Here is a 17,290-nt window from a genome sequence, read left to right on the forward strand (position 1 = left end):
TTTCCTCATTGTTACACGGTGGAGAGAGATGGCGGTGTTACCCACTCTGTGTGCACAGGCCGCCGGTGCAGTTGTCAGTAGCAAGCGCCACCCCATCGCACAGCCGGCCTCCGTGTTTGGGCTCTGGAGCGGTGCACTCTCTGCTGCGCTGCCTCTCACAGTCCGTGCTGCACACTGACCACTCGGTCCACTCTCCCCAGCCTCCATCCACTGAGGGAAGCAGATACAGATGTTTAAAGGGATAATTTGGATATTTTGAAGTGGGGTTTTATGAGGTACTCATACATAGTCAGTGTATTACATGCAGTAGATGTCAGTCAGCAGGTTCCCAGTTTGAAGAAGCAGACTGGGGAAAGACATGGAAGCTAAGTGATGGGTCAGCAAATAAATATATTTTAGCCACCTAACTAGAATTGCTGCCTTGCAGTTGTATGCCTCAGCAAATCAGCAAAGTTACACTAGACAGGTTTCCATTACAGATTTGCGCAAAACATAAGCAATATTTTTGAAATGTCGATAACTTGAGAGAAGACTGCGTTTCCATTGAGTGATGTTATGCATCTTCTCCTCTGGCGATAACACTCCAAGAAGCAAGGCGATGGATGTTCAAAACATCAACAGCTTTATTTCTATTGCAGCCACCACACTAACCGTCATTATTTCCAATCCAAGGCGACGTAGGCGTGTTATGAGAGCCATAATTGTAAGGCGGGCCCCTTATATGTGGGAGGGACCACGGATGAGGGATTTCTGGGAGGTAAGGGTCCACGATTTCACAGAGGAATTGTGCATTAAAAACTCCCAGATGATCAGCTCAGCTTTTGAAGAGTTATGCGATGCAATAACAGCTCTTGTAGCTCCTGCTGCATTATGAGGGAGCCAGTTCCTACTGACAAGAGCAAAGCCATACACCACCAAAGAAGAAACTACCTCCAAAGGCATTAAGTATTTGGGTTGTCCATCTGTCTTTCTGTCCCTTCTGTTTTTGCAATATTGCATCCATGAAAACAGGAGGGATGGAGGGACAGAAGGAAAACCTGAATACATAATGCCTCTGGTCATGGCATAAAAAGTACCACCTAAAAAAAATTCAATATCAGTTTAAGTGAACACTACATTAATAGTATTTTCACTGCTGCACCTCGCTGTCAGACAGTGATTTTCAATGAGAAAATGAAGCCGTTACATTGCTCTCTTCAAAGACAGACAGACATCGCTGAACACATGAGCTGCTGATCTACCGCTGCCTCGAGCAGCTATTTTGTTTGTGTTATTTTGGGATTTTGGAATTTAAAAAGGTTAATTCCAATTGACTAAAGTGATGCAAACAAATGACTTTTGTCAATGGAGTGTGGTGGCTTTGACGAGAACATGGATAGAGAACTGAAGCCTTTAATGGCTCCCCTGTTGGACTGGGCTGTCTGTGCCAAGGTAAAGCAGTGAAAATACTTTCAATATAGTGTACACTTAAACAGATATTTACTTTATTTTAAAGTTGGACTTTAAGGTGGCTAAAATACATTTTACTGCTTGCCCCCATCCATAGCAGTATATTGCTTAGCTTCTGTGTTGAACTCTAGCCCACTTCTCCAAACTGGGGACATGCTGACCATCATCTACTATATGTAATAGACTGAGCTATGGATAAGAGCTTATGCAACCCTACTTCAAAAAATCTGAGCCGTCCCTTTAAGAAAACAAGGAAGCAGATTTACATAGACACCACATGCAGAATGCAAGGCTAGAATACATTGTCATCCCTTCAATGTGCAAACAAAACACTCAAAGCAAAGCACAAAAGAATAAAGAAAATACAGAAAATAGATTTTTTTTAAAATGACATAACAAAGATTCTCTTGCTGTTTATAAAAGATTCAAACCTAGCTGATTACTTCTCTGGGAGTTTTTGGAAAAACACTTTCAAGGTAACGGCTGCACCACTAACTTCACAGAAACATTTTCCTCCTCAGGGTGCCAAAATGTTGTGCCGCCTTACTGACTCGGAGCACAAAGACACTCTGCTTCTGCCGTACTCCATCAAGTCTCCTTTCCACCTCCAAATGCTCTAAAGGTTCCCTTCTTCCCGCTAATCTAAACGCAAATGCACCCTGTTTATGTTAAAACTCTGATGCGGGAGAAAGAATCCTTCAGAAGGAGGCAGTTGGCAAAGAGGAGATAATGTTTGGAGGAGTGCACTGCCTTCTGCTGATAACTTTTTTTTCTTAAACCTGATGAACATTTCCCTTTATGCTGGTGCTGTGGTTGAAATAATAAATTTAGGCTTGTCTCGAAAAAAAAACACTTGGGCAGCGCAGATTACACAGACGTTTTGATAAGTGGAACTGCTGCTCTGCCCTTTTTCTCACATGCTGAGCTCCTGTTTGCTTCTCTCTCTCAAGTTCTCTTTATCGTTTTCTTTTTCTCAACCGTTTTCTCTTCATTTGCTGTTTTTTAAAAAGTACACTGCATTAGATATCAGATACAAACCAATTTCACTATCAGCACTGGAAAAATGAAATGCCTTCACTGCTAACTGCAGAGCTTACCTCAAGCTTTTAGACTGAGACTGACAGCTTCCTCTGTTAATTATGGGTAATAAAATCACCTGACAGAAGCTTTTAACTCTCTTGAGTAATCGATCAGAGAGACCATTTTGTTGCCTTTACTTTCTGTCACATTTATGGTCTTTTTAATTGATACTTCAACATTTTGGGGAAATTACTGGCTTTGTAGCAAAAGAAAATCAAAGTTCCAGCACACACAAAACAAAAAGGGTTTTGTTTTTAATATAAGCTGTCAATAAAATAAGTGTCAACCTGGGAATGCTGGTGTGAGCTGGAACTTTGGTATGTTTTTCGTTTACTGTTGTTTATCCTGCAGCGGCTGGCATGCAGGAGAGAGGCATCTTCAGTTCTAACCGCCTCATATGATTATCAGTCTCTTGTGCAGATAGTGGGCAGTGCAGAACTGTAGTAAAGAGCCAGCAAGTGGGGACATGAATATTCATAGTGTGCTGTAATGTTAACGTTCTGATTGTGGAATACTGCACCTTCAATATTGCTTATAGGGGCATTTTGCCTTGGTGGAGGTCTGCGCTCTGCGAGTGTCCTTCTACTTAATAAGTAATATCTTGTTTGTTACATCCATACAAAGACCAAAGTGTAAACAACAATTTGTGGATTTATGACGGTTGTGCAGCACACTGTTTCCTGGTAAGGCAAAGTAACAGTGATGACAAGACTCCAGAAAGTCACTGCGTCCAGCTGAAAAATAGTTCCAGCACATAACTCCCAGTAAATATACAAATATACTGGGATTAATTGTCATTATACAATACAGGGTTGCACTATGGGATGCAGCTGTAGCCCCATCCAGAAAGAGAAATATATATATATATATATATATATATATATATATATATGTATGCATGTAACATGCAGCAAAGGGCCAAAATCATTAGATTTACATGGGACACAATCGCCAATCTGTTTGGGGAAAGTCTTGTGTTTGTTTGACCCATCCATCAGCCTAACTTTTCAGTTCTTATACCACTTCTTTACTCCTGTCAGTAAACTGACCACATAATTGTAGCCTTCACGATTGTGTGCAATGAAAAATCTGACAAGTTGATCTTACCTAAATTAATCTTCGAAACCAATTACCTGAAAAAATGAAAGTAAATACAACTACAAGTCTTTATGTCTACTTCATCTGTAATTGTTTACTTGAAATTGAGCTGTATTTACTTAATTTTGTGAAGTTGCTGCAACTATGACAAGTGAAATTACCTGTGTCAGCAACTTCAATAAATCAAGTTAATCTGACTTAACTTGATTGAGATGAAGAGGGTTTTGATGAAGATAGGAGATCAGCGAGTTTTCTTAACATGTTTAAGAAGATACAAATATGACTGACTAGTATGTAACCAGCAGAATGATGACTATGAAGACTGATTTAATTAAACTTGTATTTTTTAAGTTGCAACAACTTCCTAAAAGTGAGTAGATATGACTACATTTTAAGTAACTTTAACAATTACATATAAAGTGAAGATAAATTAAGATTAACAGTTATAATTACTTACATTTTTCAAGGCAATTTCCTAGATTTAAAGTAAATTAACTTGTCAAACTGTCAAATTACAGTGTGGTTTATGTACAAATGTGGTGCGTTGCATATGTGCACTAACAGTGCTTGACAAAAACCTGCATATTTACTGTAAAAGGAAGATATACAGTTATGTATTAAATTAACATGCATTTATGCAAACACATGCACATACAAAAAAGATGCAAGTTATAGTGCAGAGACTTAACACCAAAATACTTCAGCATCCTTCAAGCTAACACACAAACACTAACAGCTTGAAGAGTGTGTGCTTGTGCTTACCTGGACACAGTGTGTTGCAGGTGCTCTTCTGTACTGACATGCCCTCACAGAAGGCTCCCCCATTGAGAGGAGCTGGATTTGTGCAAGTGCGAGAACGTTTCTGCACACCACGACCACAGCGCACATTACAGGGAGACCAGTCTGTCCACGATGACCAGCCTCCGTTCACTGCGTGAGCCATAGCATGAAAATAAAAGGGATGAACAGACACCACACGAATGAAAGCTGGCCTACATTCTGTCGCTGACGGTATATTCTCTGTTGTAAATAAAAACAAAAACAGGGGTTCACTCAAAAGTGACAAAGGAACAGAGGTGTCTTTATAAAGAGGATCAATGGTGTCTTCCCTCTCTACTTCCTCCTGTGATTTGTTGCCTAAAATAATGCTGCATGATTGACTAATCAGCTCATTTGCTGTCATAGGATGGGAAGAAAAACTAGTATTCAACCATTGTACATCTGTCAGAGGCTATTGGGAGTAGTTAGCCTGTCTAGACTTCATTAGCATTAAGAAAGTTAATGATTGATGGGCCTCAACAATGAGCTGTCAGAAAGAATTAGACGAAAATCTGCAGTGGCTAAGCGTCCTCCACTAAAAACATAAAAATAACAGGAGAAAAGGTCAGTAAAATGAGCTCTGAAACATTCCAATTAACAAGGTATTCCTCTGGTGTGAAAAAAAGGTGGTGTGAGTTTGACATTATAATTTCACTTTTTCTCCTTTGTCTCTGCAGAGCTCTCTACAGGACTGTAAAATGCTGAAAACAGTGTCTGTTGGCCTGCAGGTATACAAAGCGTTTGGCTGCAAGGTGTTCAGCAGTGTCAGATTAAAGCCGGGGAGTTGTGACAGCCCACGTCATTGCCTCTCCATCATTAATAATTGAGTTCTTGTAAATATTGTGCTTGTGTCTCCTTGTTTTTACACATGAGGGATCACTTGCCCATTACCTGCTCAATAGACTCTTGTGTGGAGAAAAAAAACCGACCACACGCTGCGGTTGAGCGGTGCTTTTTATATTAATGACTTTGGGGGATCTGCTTGAGGTGCCAATTTGACAGCCTGCTTCTGTAGTGGAAATTGATATTTTGATGCAGACTGGAAAGCTGTTTGACATTGTTTTGATCATCTGTACTGCAAACCTAAAGAATTATACTGTCACATCTTTTTAGCTGAGATCTAACCTCATACAAATAAGAAAAGTTTAATATTTTACCATAGACTATGACGGTGGCTGTGGCACTGCGTCTCTTGGCCACAATGTTGTTGGCAACGCAGGTGTAGTTTCCGGAATCAGAGAGGCGGGCTTCGGAGATGATCAGATTATGGTCGCCTCTTGTATCAACGGCGCCATCAGAGTTGAGAGGTTCTTCATTTTTTAGCCATTCCACCTGAAAACAGCAGAGTACATGCACGAGTAACTAAAAGGCTTTCACGTAGACAACTTCCAATACTTTGATGCTTCATTTTTAATTTTATAATTTTGGCTGTGTTCATGCATATGGCATACATTTTGGCAAGATAGTGTATTTTTGTTTAATCTTGGAATTTACAGCTCAGTCTAAAATATACTGTGTAAACAAAGTTGTTTATAGTGTTAAGTGCAAAAAATGTGCCAGCTGAAACTCATTTAAACTGCAATTTTTGATCCCACAGGCATCAAAGCATAAAAACATGCTTGCATTATTTCTGGGTGTCTTTCTATATATATATACATATATATACATATATATATATATATATATATATATATATATATTTACTGATGTTGGTTAAAAAATTACACTCAATGATAGTAGAAAATAATATTAATATATAATATTTTTATAGCCTGATTTTGAAAAGCGCATTTTGCGTGCATGACAATGCGAGTGTGTGTAATATTAAAGCAGGCCCTAATAATTTAATAATTATAATGAGATAACCCCCCTCAGCTTTTTAAAAGTTACTAACTGAAGGACTGCAAACTTTGAATAACTGGCTGAAGTGACACTTGATGCAAAAATAGTTACAGTATTAGTTACTGCATTGTAGAATTGCTACCTTTACTTAAAAGATAAATAAAAGAAAAAAAGATATGAGTACTTCTACATCTGCATGTTAACTTTAGTTTGCTGGAATATTAAATGTGTTTTCTTTCACACACTCACACACACACGCGCACGCGCACACACACACTTCAAGCATTGCAGTGCATACACAGTTCTCCTCTCCATGTCTGCATGCCTGTCCACTGCTTTTTGTCTTACCTGTCTGTCTGTCTGTCTCTCCGGTGCGACTTTAAGAAAGTGCCTTTGTGCACCGAGTTTTCACCTTTTGTAAAATGAATGAGTTGTTTATCATTTTAGTTTTTGAAGCCACATGCAATATTGTGCAACATGACTTCTGAAACTTCTTCTAAAAGAGAACATTGGGTTGGATCAGTATTACTGTGTGGTTGATTTGATGCGTTTGGCTTACAATCTAACCATTTCTTTGTTATCCTTTGTAAAAGCACCAAACAACCTTAAAAAATCTCAGGTTTTGAGGTGTTGAGTTTGGTGAAACTTCATTAACTTTGTGAAACCCCGTTTATGATGAATTCTTAATAATTGGTAACCTTGTAAATACAGCAAATGTAATATAAATTTTTTATAAAAAAAAAAAAAAATGTGTCATTTTGGTGGTATTGAATATTTACACATTTTCTAACATATTTTTTGGGTGTTTTTGCCTTTATTTGATAGGACAGCACAAGTGTGAAATGGGGAGAGAGAAAGAGGGAATGACATGCAGCAAAGGGCCGAGGCCGGAGTCATTTGACGCTACGCTTTTCATAGCATCAAATGACTATTTAAAACCAAACTTAGTAGTAAAAATAACATCTGAACATACTTCAGCATGATAATAACTAATTGAAAAGACAGGAAGCATCTTTAGTAAAAATGTATTTGATGTGTACTTTCAGGTTTAGTTTGTCCCGTGTCCACTAACATGGAGGGGGCGGGCTTTATGAGCTATAATGCAGCCAGTCACTAGGGGAGGGTTGAGGTGTTTTGGCTTCACTTTTGGGGAGCTGTCATATAGCTGTCCATCTTGATATACAGTCTATAGCAGACACCTTTATGCAAGTCATTGTTTTCCCCTCCGGTGTGGACAGGACTTAATTGCACTCAGTCTTTATACATAATCAGAATATTTTTATATTTTTATATCTCATATAATATTTTTAATATAACCACATTTCAACCATTAATCCATTATTGTAGACTATTTACAGAGAATGGGAGCGGGCTTTATATAGTACACTGAGATATGTATGCCCTTGTATTGATTTTTACAGTTATTTTGATTAGCCATTAACCCTTTGAAACCTAGAACAACATAATTTTTCTCTTCTGCATTCAGACGCCTTTTACAAGTATTAAAACTTTTGAAACCGAAAAAAAAAAATGCTTGTTTTCTTTCATGAGAAGAAGGTAATGAGCAACTTGGCAAGAATTGTCCCACAAATTGGAGGGAATAAATAGAATTAGAAAATTATCTATTACAAAAGCTGGGAAAAATGCCCAACTACATCTATAATTATCCCAATTATTTTAATTAAAAGATTAAAATTATTTTACTGAATTATTTTATCATTTTTAAGAAGTTTTCTTTCCAGGCAATGTTATTTTATAATTTTTTAAAAAGTTATTTTTTAAATTTATTTATATATATATATATATATATATATATATATATATATATATATATATATATATATATATATATATATATATATGTATATATATATATATTTTTTTTAAACTTTTTTTGTCCTTTTTGTTGCCAATTTTCAGGTAATACCTTCTCAGTTTTTCCTTACCAATATTTGGATAAATTCTTATTAAATTTCTAATTGCTTTGTCCCCATGTTTTTGAAACAAATGAAACAAATTTTAAATACATGATCGAAGGAAATTGTGTGACAGTATTACTTAACGCTATACTCTCATTTTAAGGGTGTTTCCAGAGACAGTTCCACAGAATGTGTATATTTTTACTATGACATTGAAGATTATTCTGATTGCAATATTAGGGCTTTGTGGTAAACATGAATGACACCCAGTCAGAGGGAGTAATGCAGTAGGTAGGTCTCATCTTCTAATCCAATGTAGCGTCTGTGTGGTGAGTGAAAGTAATAAGGAGTTACAAAATAAAGGACGCTATGTTGATGCTCCTCTCTTTGCATGACTGGCCCTGTAAATTGCTGGTAATGTGCCACTGGCTTGAGCTTTTCATTGAGGGAGACGAGCTAGGGCAGGAGGGAGGGGGGTTTGATTTATGGCTTTATGGATTTATGGATTAAAAACTCCTCCCCACTGGGAGCTCCATGTGTTTGTGCATGGGGTTGCACTCAAGTGTGCGTGTGTGTGTGTGTATGTGTATAGAGACTGTCCATTTGCCAAGGGAATATAACAACAGCCAACAAACTCAGAGATTGCTTTGCTCTTTCGAAGCACCCCGGATGAAAAAATTGAGCCGGGAAATCAATAAATCAGGAGTCATGTTGTCGCAAACGTTTTTTTCTCCTTTTGATGGCCCTAGAAGTCTTTCATCATGTGCCTTTAATTTAACTCTTTTCATCATTTGGCTCCACAGCTTTCAAGACAAACCGAGCAGCCACAGTGGTGGGCTGCTTCGGTCATTCTATCAATCCAGGTCTTTATATAATTCTTTTTTTTTTTGCCTTTCACTATTTCACACCTTCAATGTCTAATCAAGCTGTGTGTTGCCGTCCGTGCCGTATTACATTCTCCACAGCTGCCACCATTAATCTACTCAATTATGAAAGCAGTCTGTTTCAACCTGCCATGGTGGAAAAAAGGGCAAAATTTCTATTTCAATCACTCAAAATTTACCCATATCTCGTGGTTTCATCATAGCAATTATTATTTTGCTTTTATGCATTTTAAAGGATTATTCAAGCAATCACATTATAATTTTGTGTTTTGCTTCAAGCACTGACACACTGCCTTATCTATTTATCTATCTAGAGAGGTCTGATAGTCCTACAAATAGAGTAAAGTCTGGTTCATCCTCTAATTGAAAAAAGTTTGCCTTCTTTAATTCACTGCCGCCCTGTCCGCTATCTGGGAAGTGGGGAGTTAACCTTGACAAGTGGGAGGTCTGTGCTTTATCACCTTCTCTGCAAATACTGCAGCCTTTTTTGTGAAGGGATGACAGAGGTGAGCTCTGTTGTTTTTTTTTTTGTTTTTTTTTTTACCAGGGTCACATTATACGCAGTCTGTGTATTGTCTGCAGTATTCCAAAAGATTCGCCCTAAAAGGCATCTCTGATGTCACAGAGAGACGATGTAAAGGCTCTTTTAAAAACAGGTTTGACCCTAAAAGCACGACTCTTGAGAGCGGGCCGGTAAAATAAAAAAGTTTACTCGAGGTCGAAAACAGGCCAAAGTCAAAAGCAAGCAGTCAGAGAAAATGGCTGGAACACTAAAGCGGAGGCACAGTAGAAGATCTGGTGGAGAAGGAATGGAAGTGGGACAGTATATATGCTAAAGGCGTGATGGGGAAGTGGGAACAGGTGTGTAGGGGGAGGATTTGTGATGGGAAAAGGTGGCAGGAGGGAGTGGCAGGATCTGAAATGATGGGAGAGTTCGTACACAGCAGGGGCCAAATGTGAGACTAGGAATCAGCTGACATTGTGACAGATGAAGTCTTTGGAAGCCATTACATAATAATGAACCAACAGCTGGCTTTCTGAACAGAATGACAGGATATCTGCTGTTATACAAGCCACAACAAAATCATGCATACTACAGCTCCAGTCTTAAATTGCTTTACTTATATATCCTTACTCTGAATGCAATGCAGACTATGATATTCACAGCGTATAGCTCCTTTTACTCGACCTCTTTAAGGTGGGCATTTCAGACAATTATGCCGCCTCACCATTCTGTATAAAAGGTACAATCGCAAAACATGGGGATGGAGTTGCCTACCCTTTAAGCCTGCATCAGAGGTAGTTACAGCTAGCAGCTAGTGGGGCTAACAGCGCTATAAAAGCAGCATAAGCACAGTGCAAATCACTGGCAGAGGCTAGCCAGTCAGACACACATACTGGGCTCACATGCAGTGACATGCAGCTGGACTGTCTACTACAACAACAAACAGAGAAGCTCAGGTTACAACACACACAGAGGTAGACGACTTCATTCTCCAGTAAGGGTGCCATTACTCCACTATACTTTTAAACAGCAAAAACCAATTTGCTGCTTTATTAATTTTCTGATTGTTGTGTAGAGCTCCTTGCCTCTTGTGAAATTCAAAGTGTGTGAGTTGTCTGGACACTGTTTTCAACATGGAGGTAGCTGAGCCGGTGGCTAGCAGCTAATGGTGCGGCTTAACATCAGCAGCAGTGCTGACAGAGCTAATGGGGCAACACGTCTGTGATGACGCTGCCCAAAATCGCCATATGAGCACAGCGCAGAGCAGTGCCGATGAGCTATCCAGTGGGATACACACATGCTTGTCAGGCAGACCTGGCTTACCAGAACAGAAAACAGAGAAGCTCGGGTTACAACACACACAGAGGCAGCATTCGTTCTCTGCTCAAGATGACATTACTCCACTATATCTTTACATAGCAAAGAGTGGCTTGCTGCTATATTAATGCTCTGAATATAGTATAGGGCTCCTTTAAATTACAGCAACTTCATGTGTTGTTATGATGTGAGAAAAGGTCACATTAATTAAAGGAGGATGAAGCTACTGGTCACCAACTACTTGATAAGGGGAACTTTTATAATTATACAAGTTTAGTGTCATAAGGTCAGTTGTGCTTCTACACGCTCTGTATATCAATTCAAGCACAAATTGCTATCTCTACTCAGGCATATTATGTTGAAATAACTTGAAAATTACTTGAAAATAAACTTCCATTCATAACAAGAAAAAAACAAGTAAAACTCAAAAACTATTTTCCTGCATGAAGTGGGCAGCTATAAACAAGTATGATGGAGAAATATAAAGCGCGGAAATTCACTGAATTGAAAATTAACCCCCAAGCCTTTGTTCTCTCCCATCACATATTCAGGAGGGACACATATTTATAAAGCAGTGCGAAAATTGAACTTGACAGGTACCAAGATTTAACCATTATGTTGTGTGAATTAAATATATTTCAACATTTAGTGGATAATAATGCCACCTCAGGAAACACCGAGTCAAGCTAAATGCATTGCCTGAAGCAAGATATTCAGAGACGCTCCACACTGAAGTACATTATAAACATTTCTTACAATGACAAATCTAATTTCTATAGCCACTTAGTGAGTAGAAATAATGAGCTGGAAAAATGTGCAACTATTGTCTATTTTGTATCATTAATCAGTTATTAGAGTAATGCAGAGAAGACATAAAGACAGTGTGATGTGCATTCATTTTTGGGTTAATCATGGACCTGTATGCGTGCAGGATGAAGGTGGTGAACCAAATAACAACCTTACAATGTAATACAATACACCTATATGATATTATAACTGTAGGGTTGTCCAGCTCAGCAGATAATGTTGTATACAACATAAATTACAGTACATTAACACTATCAAAGCTTCATTCTGCAGGTACATTATAAACACTAGGTTGTTACTAGAGTGGCCTCTGTGACAAGCCTGCCTCCTCTCTTGCTGTTTGTATCTCACTCTAAACCTTGGCACAAGCCCTGTTCCCATATTGACAATCCCTGTCAGCAGCATTTGATGCAGTATGCCAATATGGTACTTGGCGATAAGCTCATGGCAAACAATCATTTTTTTTTTATGTTGTTCACTCTCTCACATCAAAATACTTGAGTAGGAAATAGTTTTCTTTATGAGAGAAGAGAGAAGAAACTGTAATAATTGTGGATCAGTCACATCAATGGTACCCAATCTGCTTAATAGGCACAGATTTCTACCAGAAAGTACCTCTCACATACAAAGAAAACTGTTATCATTACTTTATCATTTGCTAAAAGAGCGTGTGCCACTCGCCAACCATTTTGGCAACTAATTGCAAAGTGACTGGATCACATTGTAGTGCTCTCTGACACTCAATGGTACCACTCCATCTGTTAGTACATTTACTCAAATACTGTATTTAAGTGCATTGTATTTATTTGTACTTTGCTTAAATACTTCCATTTTGTGCTACTGTATACTTGTACTCAACTACATTTCAGAGGGAAATATTGTACTTTTTACTCCTGCACATTTATAAGTTTTAGATTCTTTGCAGGTTCAAAGTATTAGGAAAAAATATAATCTACTGATAAATTATGATGTATACTCATGGATAAAGTACAGAAGCCCTGAGAAGCAAGGTTAAACATTTTTATCTCCTACATAGGAGATATTATCTCCTATGTACAGGATAGTATCTCATATGTACAGGATACTATCTAATACATATGAGATATTATCAACTACATATGAGATTTTATCTCCTACATATTGGTTCTTATCTCCTACCTATGGGGTGTTATCTCCTACATAGGAGATACACTTTTGGCTTAATTAGGCTGTTTGAGAGTGAGAAAGCCATGCAGAATAAAGCGCTTAGTGCAAGATACAAAGGGCATTGAAAGTACAACTATAAATGCGGCATAAACACAAGGTTTTACCTTCTCAGTTAACTAACTTGTTCACTGTGAAGCATAATGGGAGTGTGCAGTGGCACCAGGAGGATTCTATTTAACATGCATAAGAAACACCTGTCTGCAATGTCTAGGTTCCCACGCAAATATATGGATACTTTTCTTTAAAACAGGCTATACTGCATATTGAGTACTTGTCCTTATGTACCTTGAGCATATTTTGATATTTATACCTTTTCTTGGAGTATAACAACTACCAAACTACCAAACTGTAAAGAACTTACTTTGAACTTACTTTATTAGTGTTTGGTAGCTGGGGTTAGCTAGCAATTTTGTCTTCCTGTTTTGGTTATGCAATGGTTGATGCACGTGGTTTGTGCTGGAAATTGAGCCTTCACATTCCTGGGAGATTGACCCCTTGGCAGACAGAACTGGATGGTGAAAATGAGGCTAATAGGGAACCAATCTAAACCCCAAAGGTCTCATTATTTCATAGCCATTAAATTGCGCAATCAGCATTAACTTCACAAAGAAATATCTAAACCAAAATCTCTATTGCCGCTTTAAGAATACCTCATTCAACAATGTTTTTATACAAATCACTGCCAACACTACTTATTTAGAGTTAACATATTTACAACAGTGAGTGAAAAATAATGCTTATCAGCTTATTTGTGCCCAGATCATCAAAGGCAGAATAATGTCTAACCAATAAGCAGTGTACCATGCAGTATCATTATGGGCAGCTGCATTTCACACCAATTTCTGGAAGCAATTCTGACACAATAATGTAAATGTAATATACATCACACGAGGCCATTTACTTTTACTGTAATATATAACATGTTATTTAAGTTCAATCTAAGTACCAACATGTCTAAATATTAAGTTTACACTAAAGGAGAAAGATTTCTCAAGTCAGTCTAACAAGAAATAATAAAATAAGCCCATTTTATAGATCTACTCAAAATCAATTACTATACTGTGATATTTACAGACTGAAGGAGGGCGGCTGTGGTGTGGACCTCTGGGATTATTGTATCACCAGAGTCTGTTCAGTTGCACAAACATGCACTAGTTTAGTGCATTTAATATCTACCAGAACCTTGCAACCACATTTAAAAACACAACAACTTTCTAATCAATCCTTTTTAGTTGGTATCGATAACAAGTGAGCTGTGCCTGAGTGTTGATGTATTGATTACTGCGGTATGGATCTGCCCTTCACTAAGGATCACTCGCCCACCCTCTGCAACACTGTCGAAGTGTTTAAGATGCTACGTGTTTGTGATGTTTTCTGTCCCTGTTCCCAATACTGACTGTGTTTTTGCTTTGATATTACATTTAAGATACTGAAGATGTTTATGGAAAAAATATTGATGATATTTAATTAATAGATAAGAAAACAGGGTGAGCACTTGTGGCAAGCGTACACAAACGTTACCAGCCACCCTAATCACAATCAAAGGGTGGAAGAAGTACTCAGATCAAGTACCTAACTTACAGTGTAGAAATATTATTATTACAAGTGCAAAATATTACTTAAACAGAAGTTCAAAAGTATTAAGTTAATTATTAAGTTCAAAAGCATAAAAAACATGCAAAGTACCAAAAAATTAAACTACTCATGCAGAATTTCAGAATAACGTATTTATTGTATTAGTGTGTAGTGATTATTGATGCACTAAACATCACTATTGTTGTAGGAAATGTACGGACTAATTTGATGTACCCCATGTTCCCAAACATTCTTAAAGATCATATCAACTTTCCAGCCCCAATGCACTTAAATTCAAGGACCCAACATGGCATAGTCTGAAATTCAGATCAAGGTTACTTACTGTTACAATACTGACAATTTCATGATGAAAACTAGCATGCCTGTCAGAACATTTCTCAATTGTGCTGTGTTACAGTGGCCCCGTTCACATTCAGAATTAACATGCGTCTTGGGTGATTGGATCACAAGTGGACAGCTGGAGGCACAGGTGTGAATGCATTAAATACGTTCTTGATGAATGTTGAGATTTGGTCTTTTTGAGTTGGTCTGGGTGGGATATAGCCAAATTGTTTAAGCAATCTCATGTGTCCTGAGCCACAGTGAAGGAAAACCTGCTGCACTGATGCGCAGTGGCTATCACAGCAGAGTTGAAAGTGTTACCTCTCCCCTCATTCCTCCTTTTTTTCTCACATCCAGTTATTTCTCAAATTGCATAATATGGCTTTGTCCACAATGTCTGAAAATTTCAAAAAGCACATAGAGATATATTACAGGTGTGTTGAACATCTTTGCCTGGAATAGGATAAGGAATAGACCCTGTCTGTATTGCATTCCCACCAGTGAAAAACAATAGAGCATTTGGTCTTTGCAAACTGAATGTTAATTTGCATCTAGAGTGGAGAATTGGGACCCAACCTCAAGTGGTCACTCGAGACGCATGTGGAGACGCATTCTAATGCCAGGATAAGAGCTGTCCACTTGTGACTGGATCACCCAAGAAGCATGTTATTACCTGGTATAAACAGGGCCAGTGATGGCAGACTTTGTGGTCTTTTGCCTTCTGTAACTCAGCACAGCAAAACAATATATTGTGGAAGTTGAGCGATAAAGACAAAAAATTTCCATTCTTTCCCAAAATAAATAAATTCAAGCACTTTGACTGACCCCTGACTATTTATTACAGGTATAAGAATACACATATTTGTATTGAAGTGTTCGATATGAGGCTTTCAGCTCAGTATTCATTGCATTTTAAAATGTATATTGTGCTAAGAAAGAACTGATTTTGCTTAACTCAGACTCAGACTGAAACTTTTCCAGCCAAACCATAATTCCTGCTTTGTACAAAAAAATAAAAAATAAAATAAAAAAATTTGATGTTAATTTTTATACATTAAAAAAAGAGGAATTTTCTCTGACATTTCAGAAACAATTGTTTCTTTTATTTGTATTTGTTTATAACTACAATACTACATTTAATATGTTATAAGGAGCTGCTACTGTTTTATGTGCTGCTAATAAGACACCCCAGCATATGGGACACTCAGGTATAGCTCCATCAATCTTCAAAGTAAAAGAGATCATACTTTATCATGCTACTTTTAATAAATAAATGAATTCAAATAACAGGAAATAAAAAAATAAAAATCATCCCTGGTATTTCTCTGTTTTTGCTGTATCGTAAACCTACTGATCAGTGACACCACTTGACTGTATCAAACCGAACTGTGAAATTTGTGAACTGTTACACCCATAATAATTATGACTATTTTTTTTTTCACCTCAAATTCATAAACTTTCAAAGAGTTCAAGACTTAAACCCTGCACTGAATATATTGACAGATGGTTTAATCTAAAACTATACATTAGAATTTATTAGTTGATTTATATTAATAATCTGAATCTGCAATGTACAAGTCAAGGTGGTAAAAAAATGTAGAAGGGTACAAGATGTCCCTTTGAAAGGTAGTGGAGTAGAAATATAGGGTAGCATAAAATATAAATAATAAAGTAGAATACAAGTACCTAAAATTGACATTAAGTATTGTAATTGAGGCATTTTATTTAGTTGAATTCAACCATTTGATCATGAAACTATAAAGACATTTGTAAAAGTGAAGTCAAAGTATCTAGAGGTGGAAATGAGCCTCAGTTGTTGTCTTCTTCAGTGTAACTGACCACATAATTGTCCCTGTATTCTCTCTGTGATCGTAGCAGTAGAATATATGTGAACTCTCTTTGGTGGTGAGTGTTCAATTGCCGGGGCCCTTATCACTGGGAATTCTTACGCTAAAGTAAATTAAAATAATCATCTTGTACTGCTTGGTTTCTCTGTCTCATGTTTTTTCTTTGATTCATCTCTCTCACTCTGCCCCTCCTTTACTGTTTTCCAGTGTTCACAGTAGGAGGCGTTGAAACCCAGAGTGCGATTTGCATTCTGTGTCGGTCCTAGAGTCTCCCCTTCGGGGTAAAGAGATAGAGAGATGCACATGCTGATGAGAAGGCAGGGACAGGACAGACTCAAATGAGCCTGATAAGCCAGTGCCTGGGGAGGACAGGAAACGGATTTGCTTAATTGGCAAATTTGTTCCACTTAGATAGCAGCAACCGGTGTTGAACTACACCACACCTAACCCAGCTGAGCGGGCCTTACGGCGGTCTGCTAGAGGCGAGGGCGACGCGGTGTCAAGGTCACCGTGTTGACCATTAAACAGCAGCTAATTTAAAGCAAAGCTAATGGAAACTGATCTGCACTGTTTAGAATGTTTAGAATGAGTGGATGAAGT

General features: G+C 37.8%; 1 protein-coding gene across 1 annotated transcript in view; it reads right to left on the reverse strand.

The window, feature by feature from the left end:
- LOC121960063 (netrin receptor UNC5D-like) overlaps positions 1 to 17,290 on the reverse strand; it is a 296,895-nt gene that overhangs the window by 39,435 nt on the left and 240,170 nt on the right. Inside the window, exons 8-10 of the mRNA XM_088070697.1 lie at positions 5,604 to 5,778; positions 4,390 to 4,557; positions 46 to 210 (exon numbers count right to left, since the gene is read on the reverse strand). Of these exons, the coding sequence (XP_087926823.1) occupies positions 46 to 210; positions 4,390 to 4,557; positions 5,604 to 5,778 (508 nt within the window). The remainder of the gene's footprint in view (positions 1 to 45; positions 211 to 4,389; positions 4,558 to 5,603; positions 5,779 to 17,290) is intronic.

The sequence above is a fragment of the Plectropomus leopardus genome, chromosome 20, assembly GCF_026936395.1.
Source record: "Plectropomus leopardus strain MGB_pleo_1.0 chromosome 20, ASM2693639v1, whole genome shotgun sequence".
Taxonomy (NCBI): domain Eukaryota; kingdom Metazoa; phylum Chordata; class Actinopteri; order Perciformes; family Serranidae; genus Plectropomus; species Plectropomus leopardus.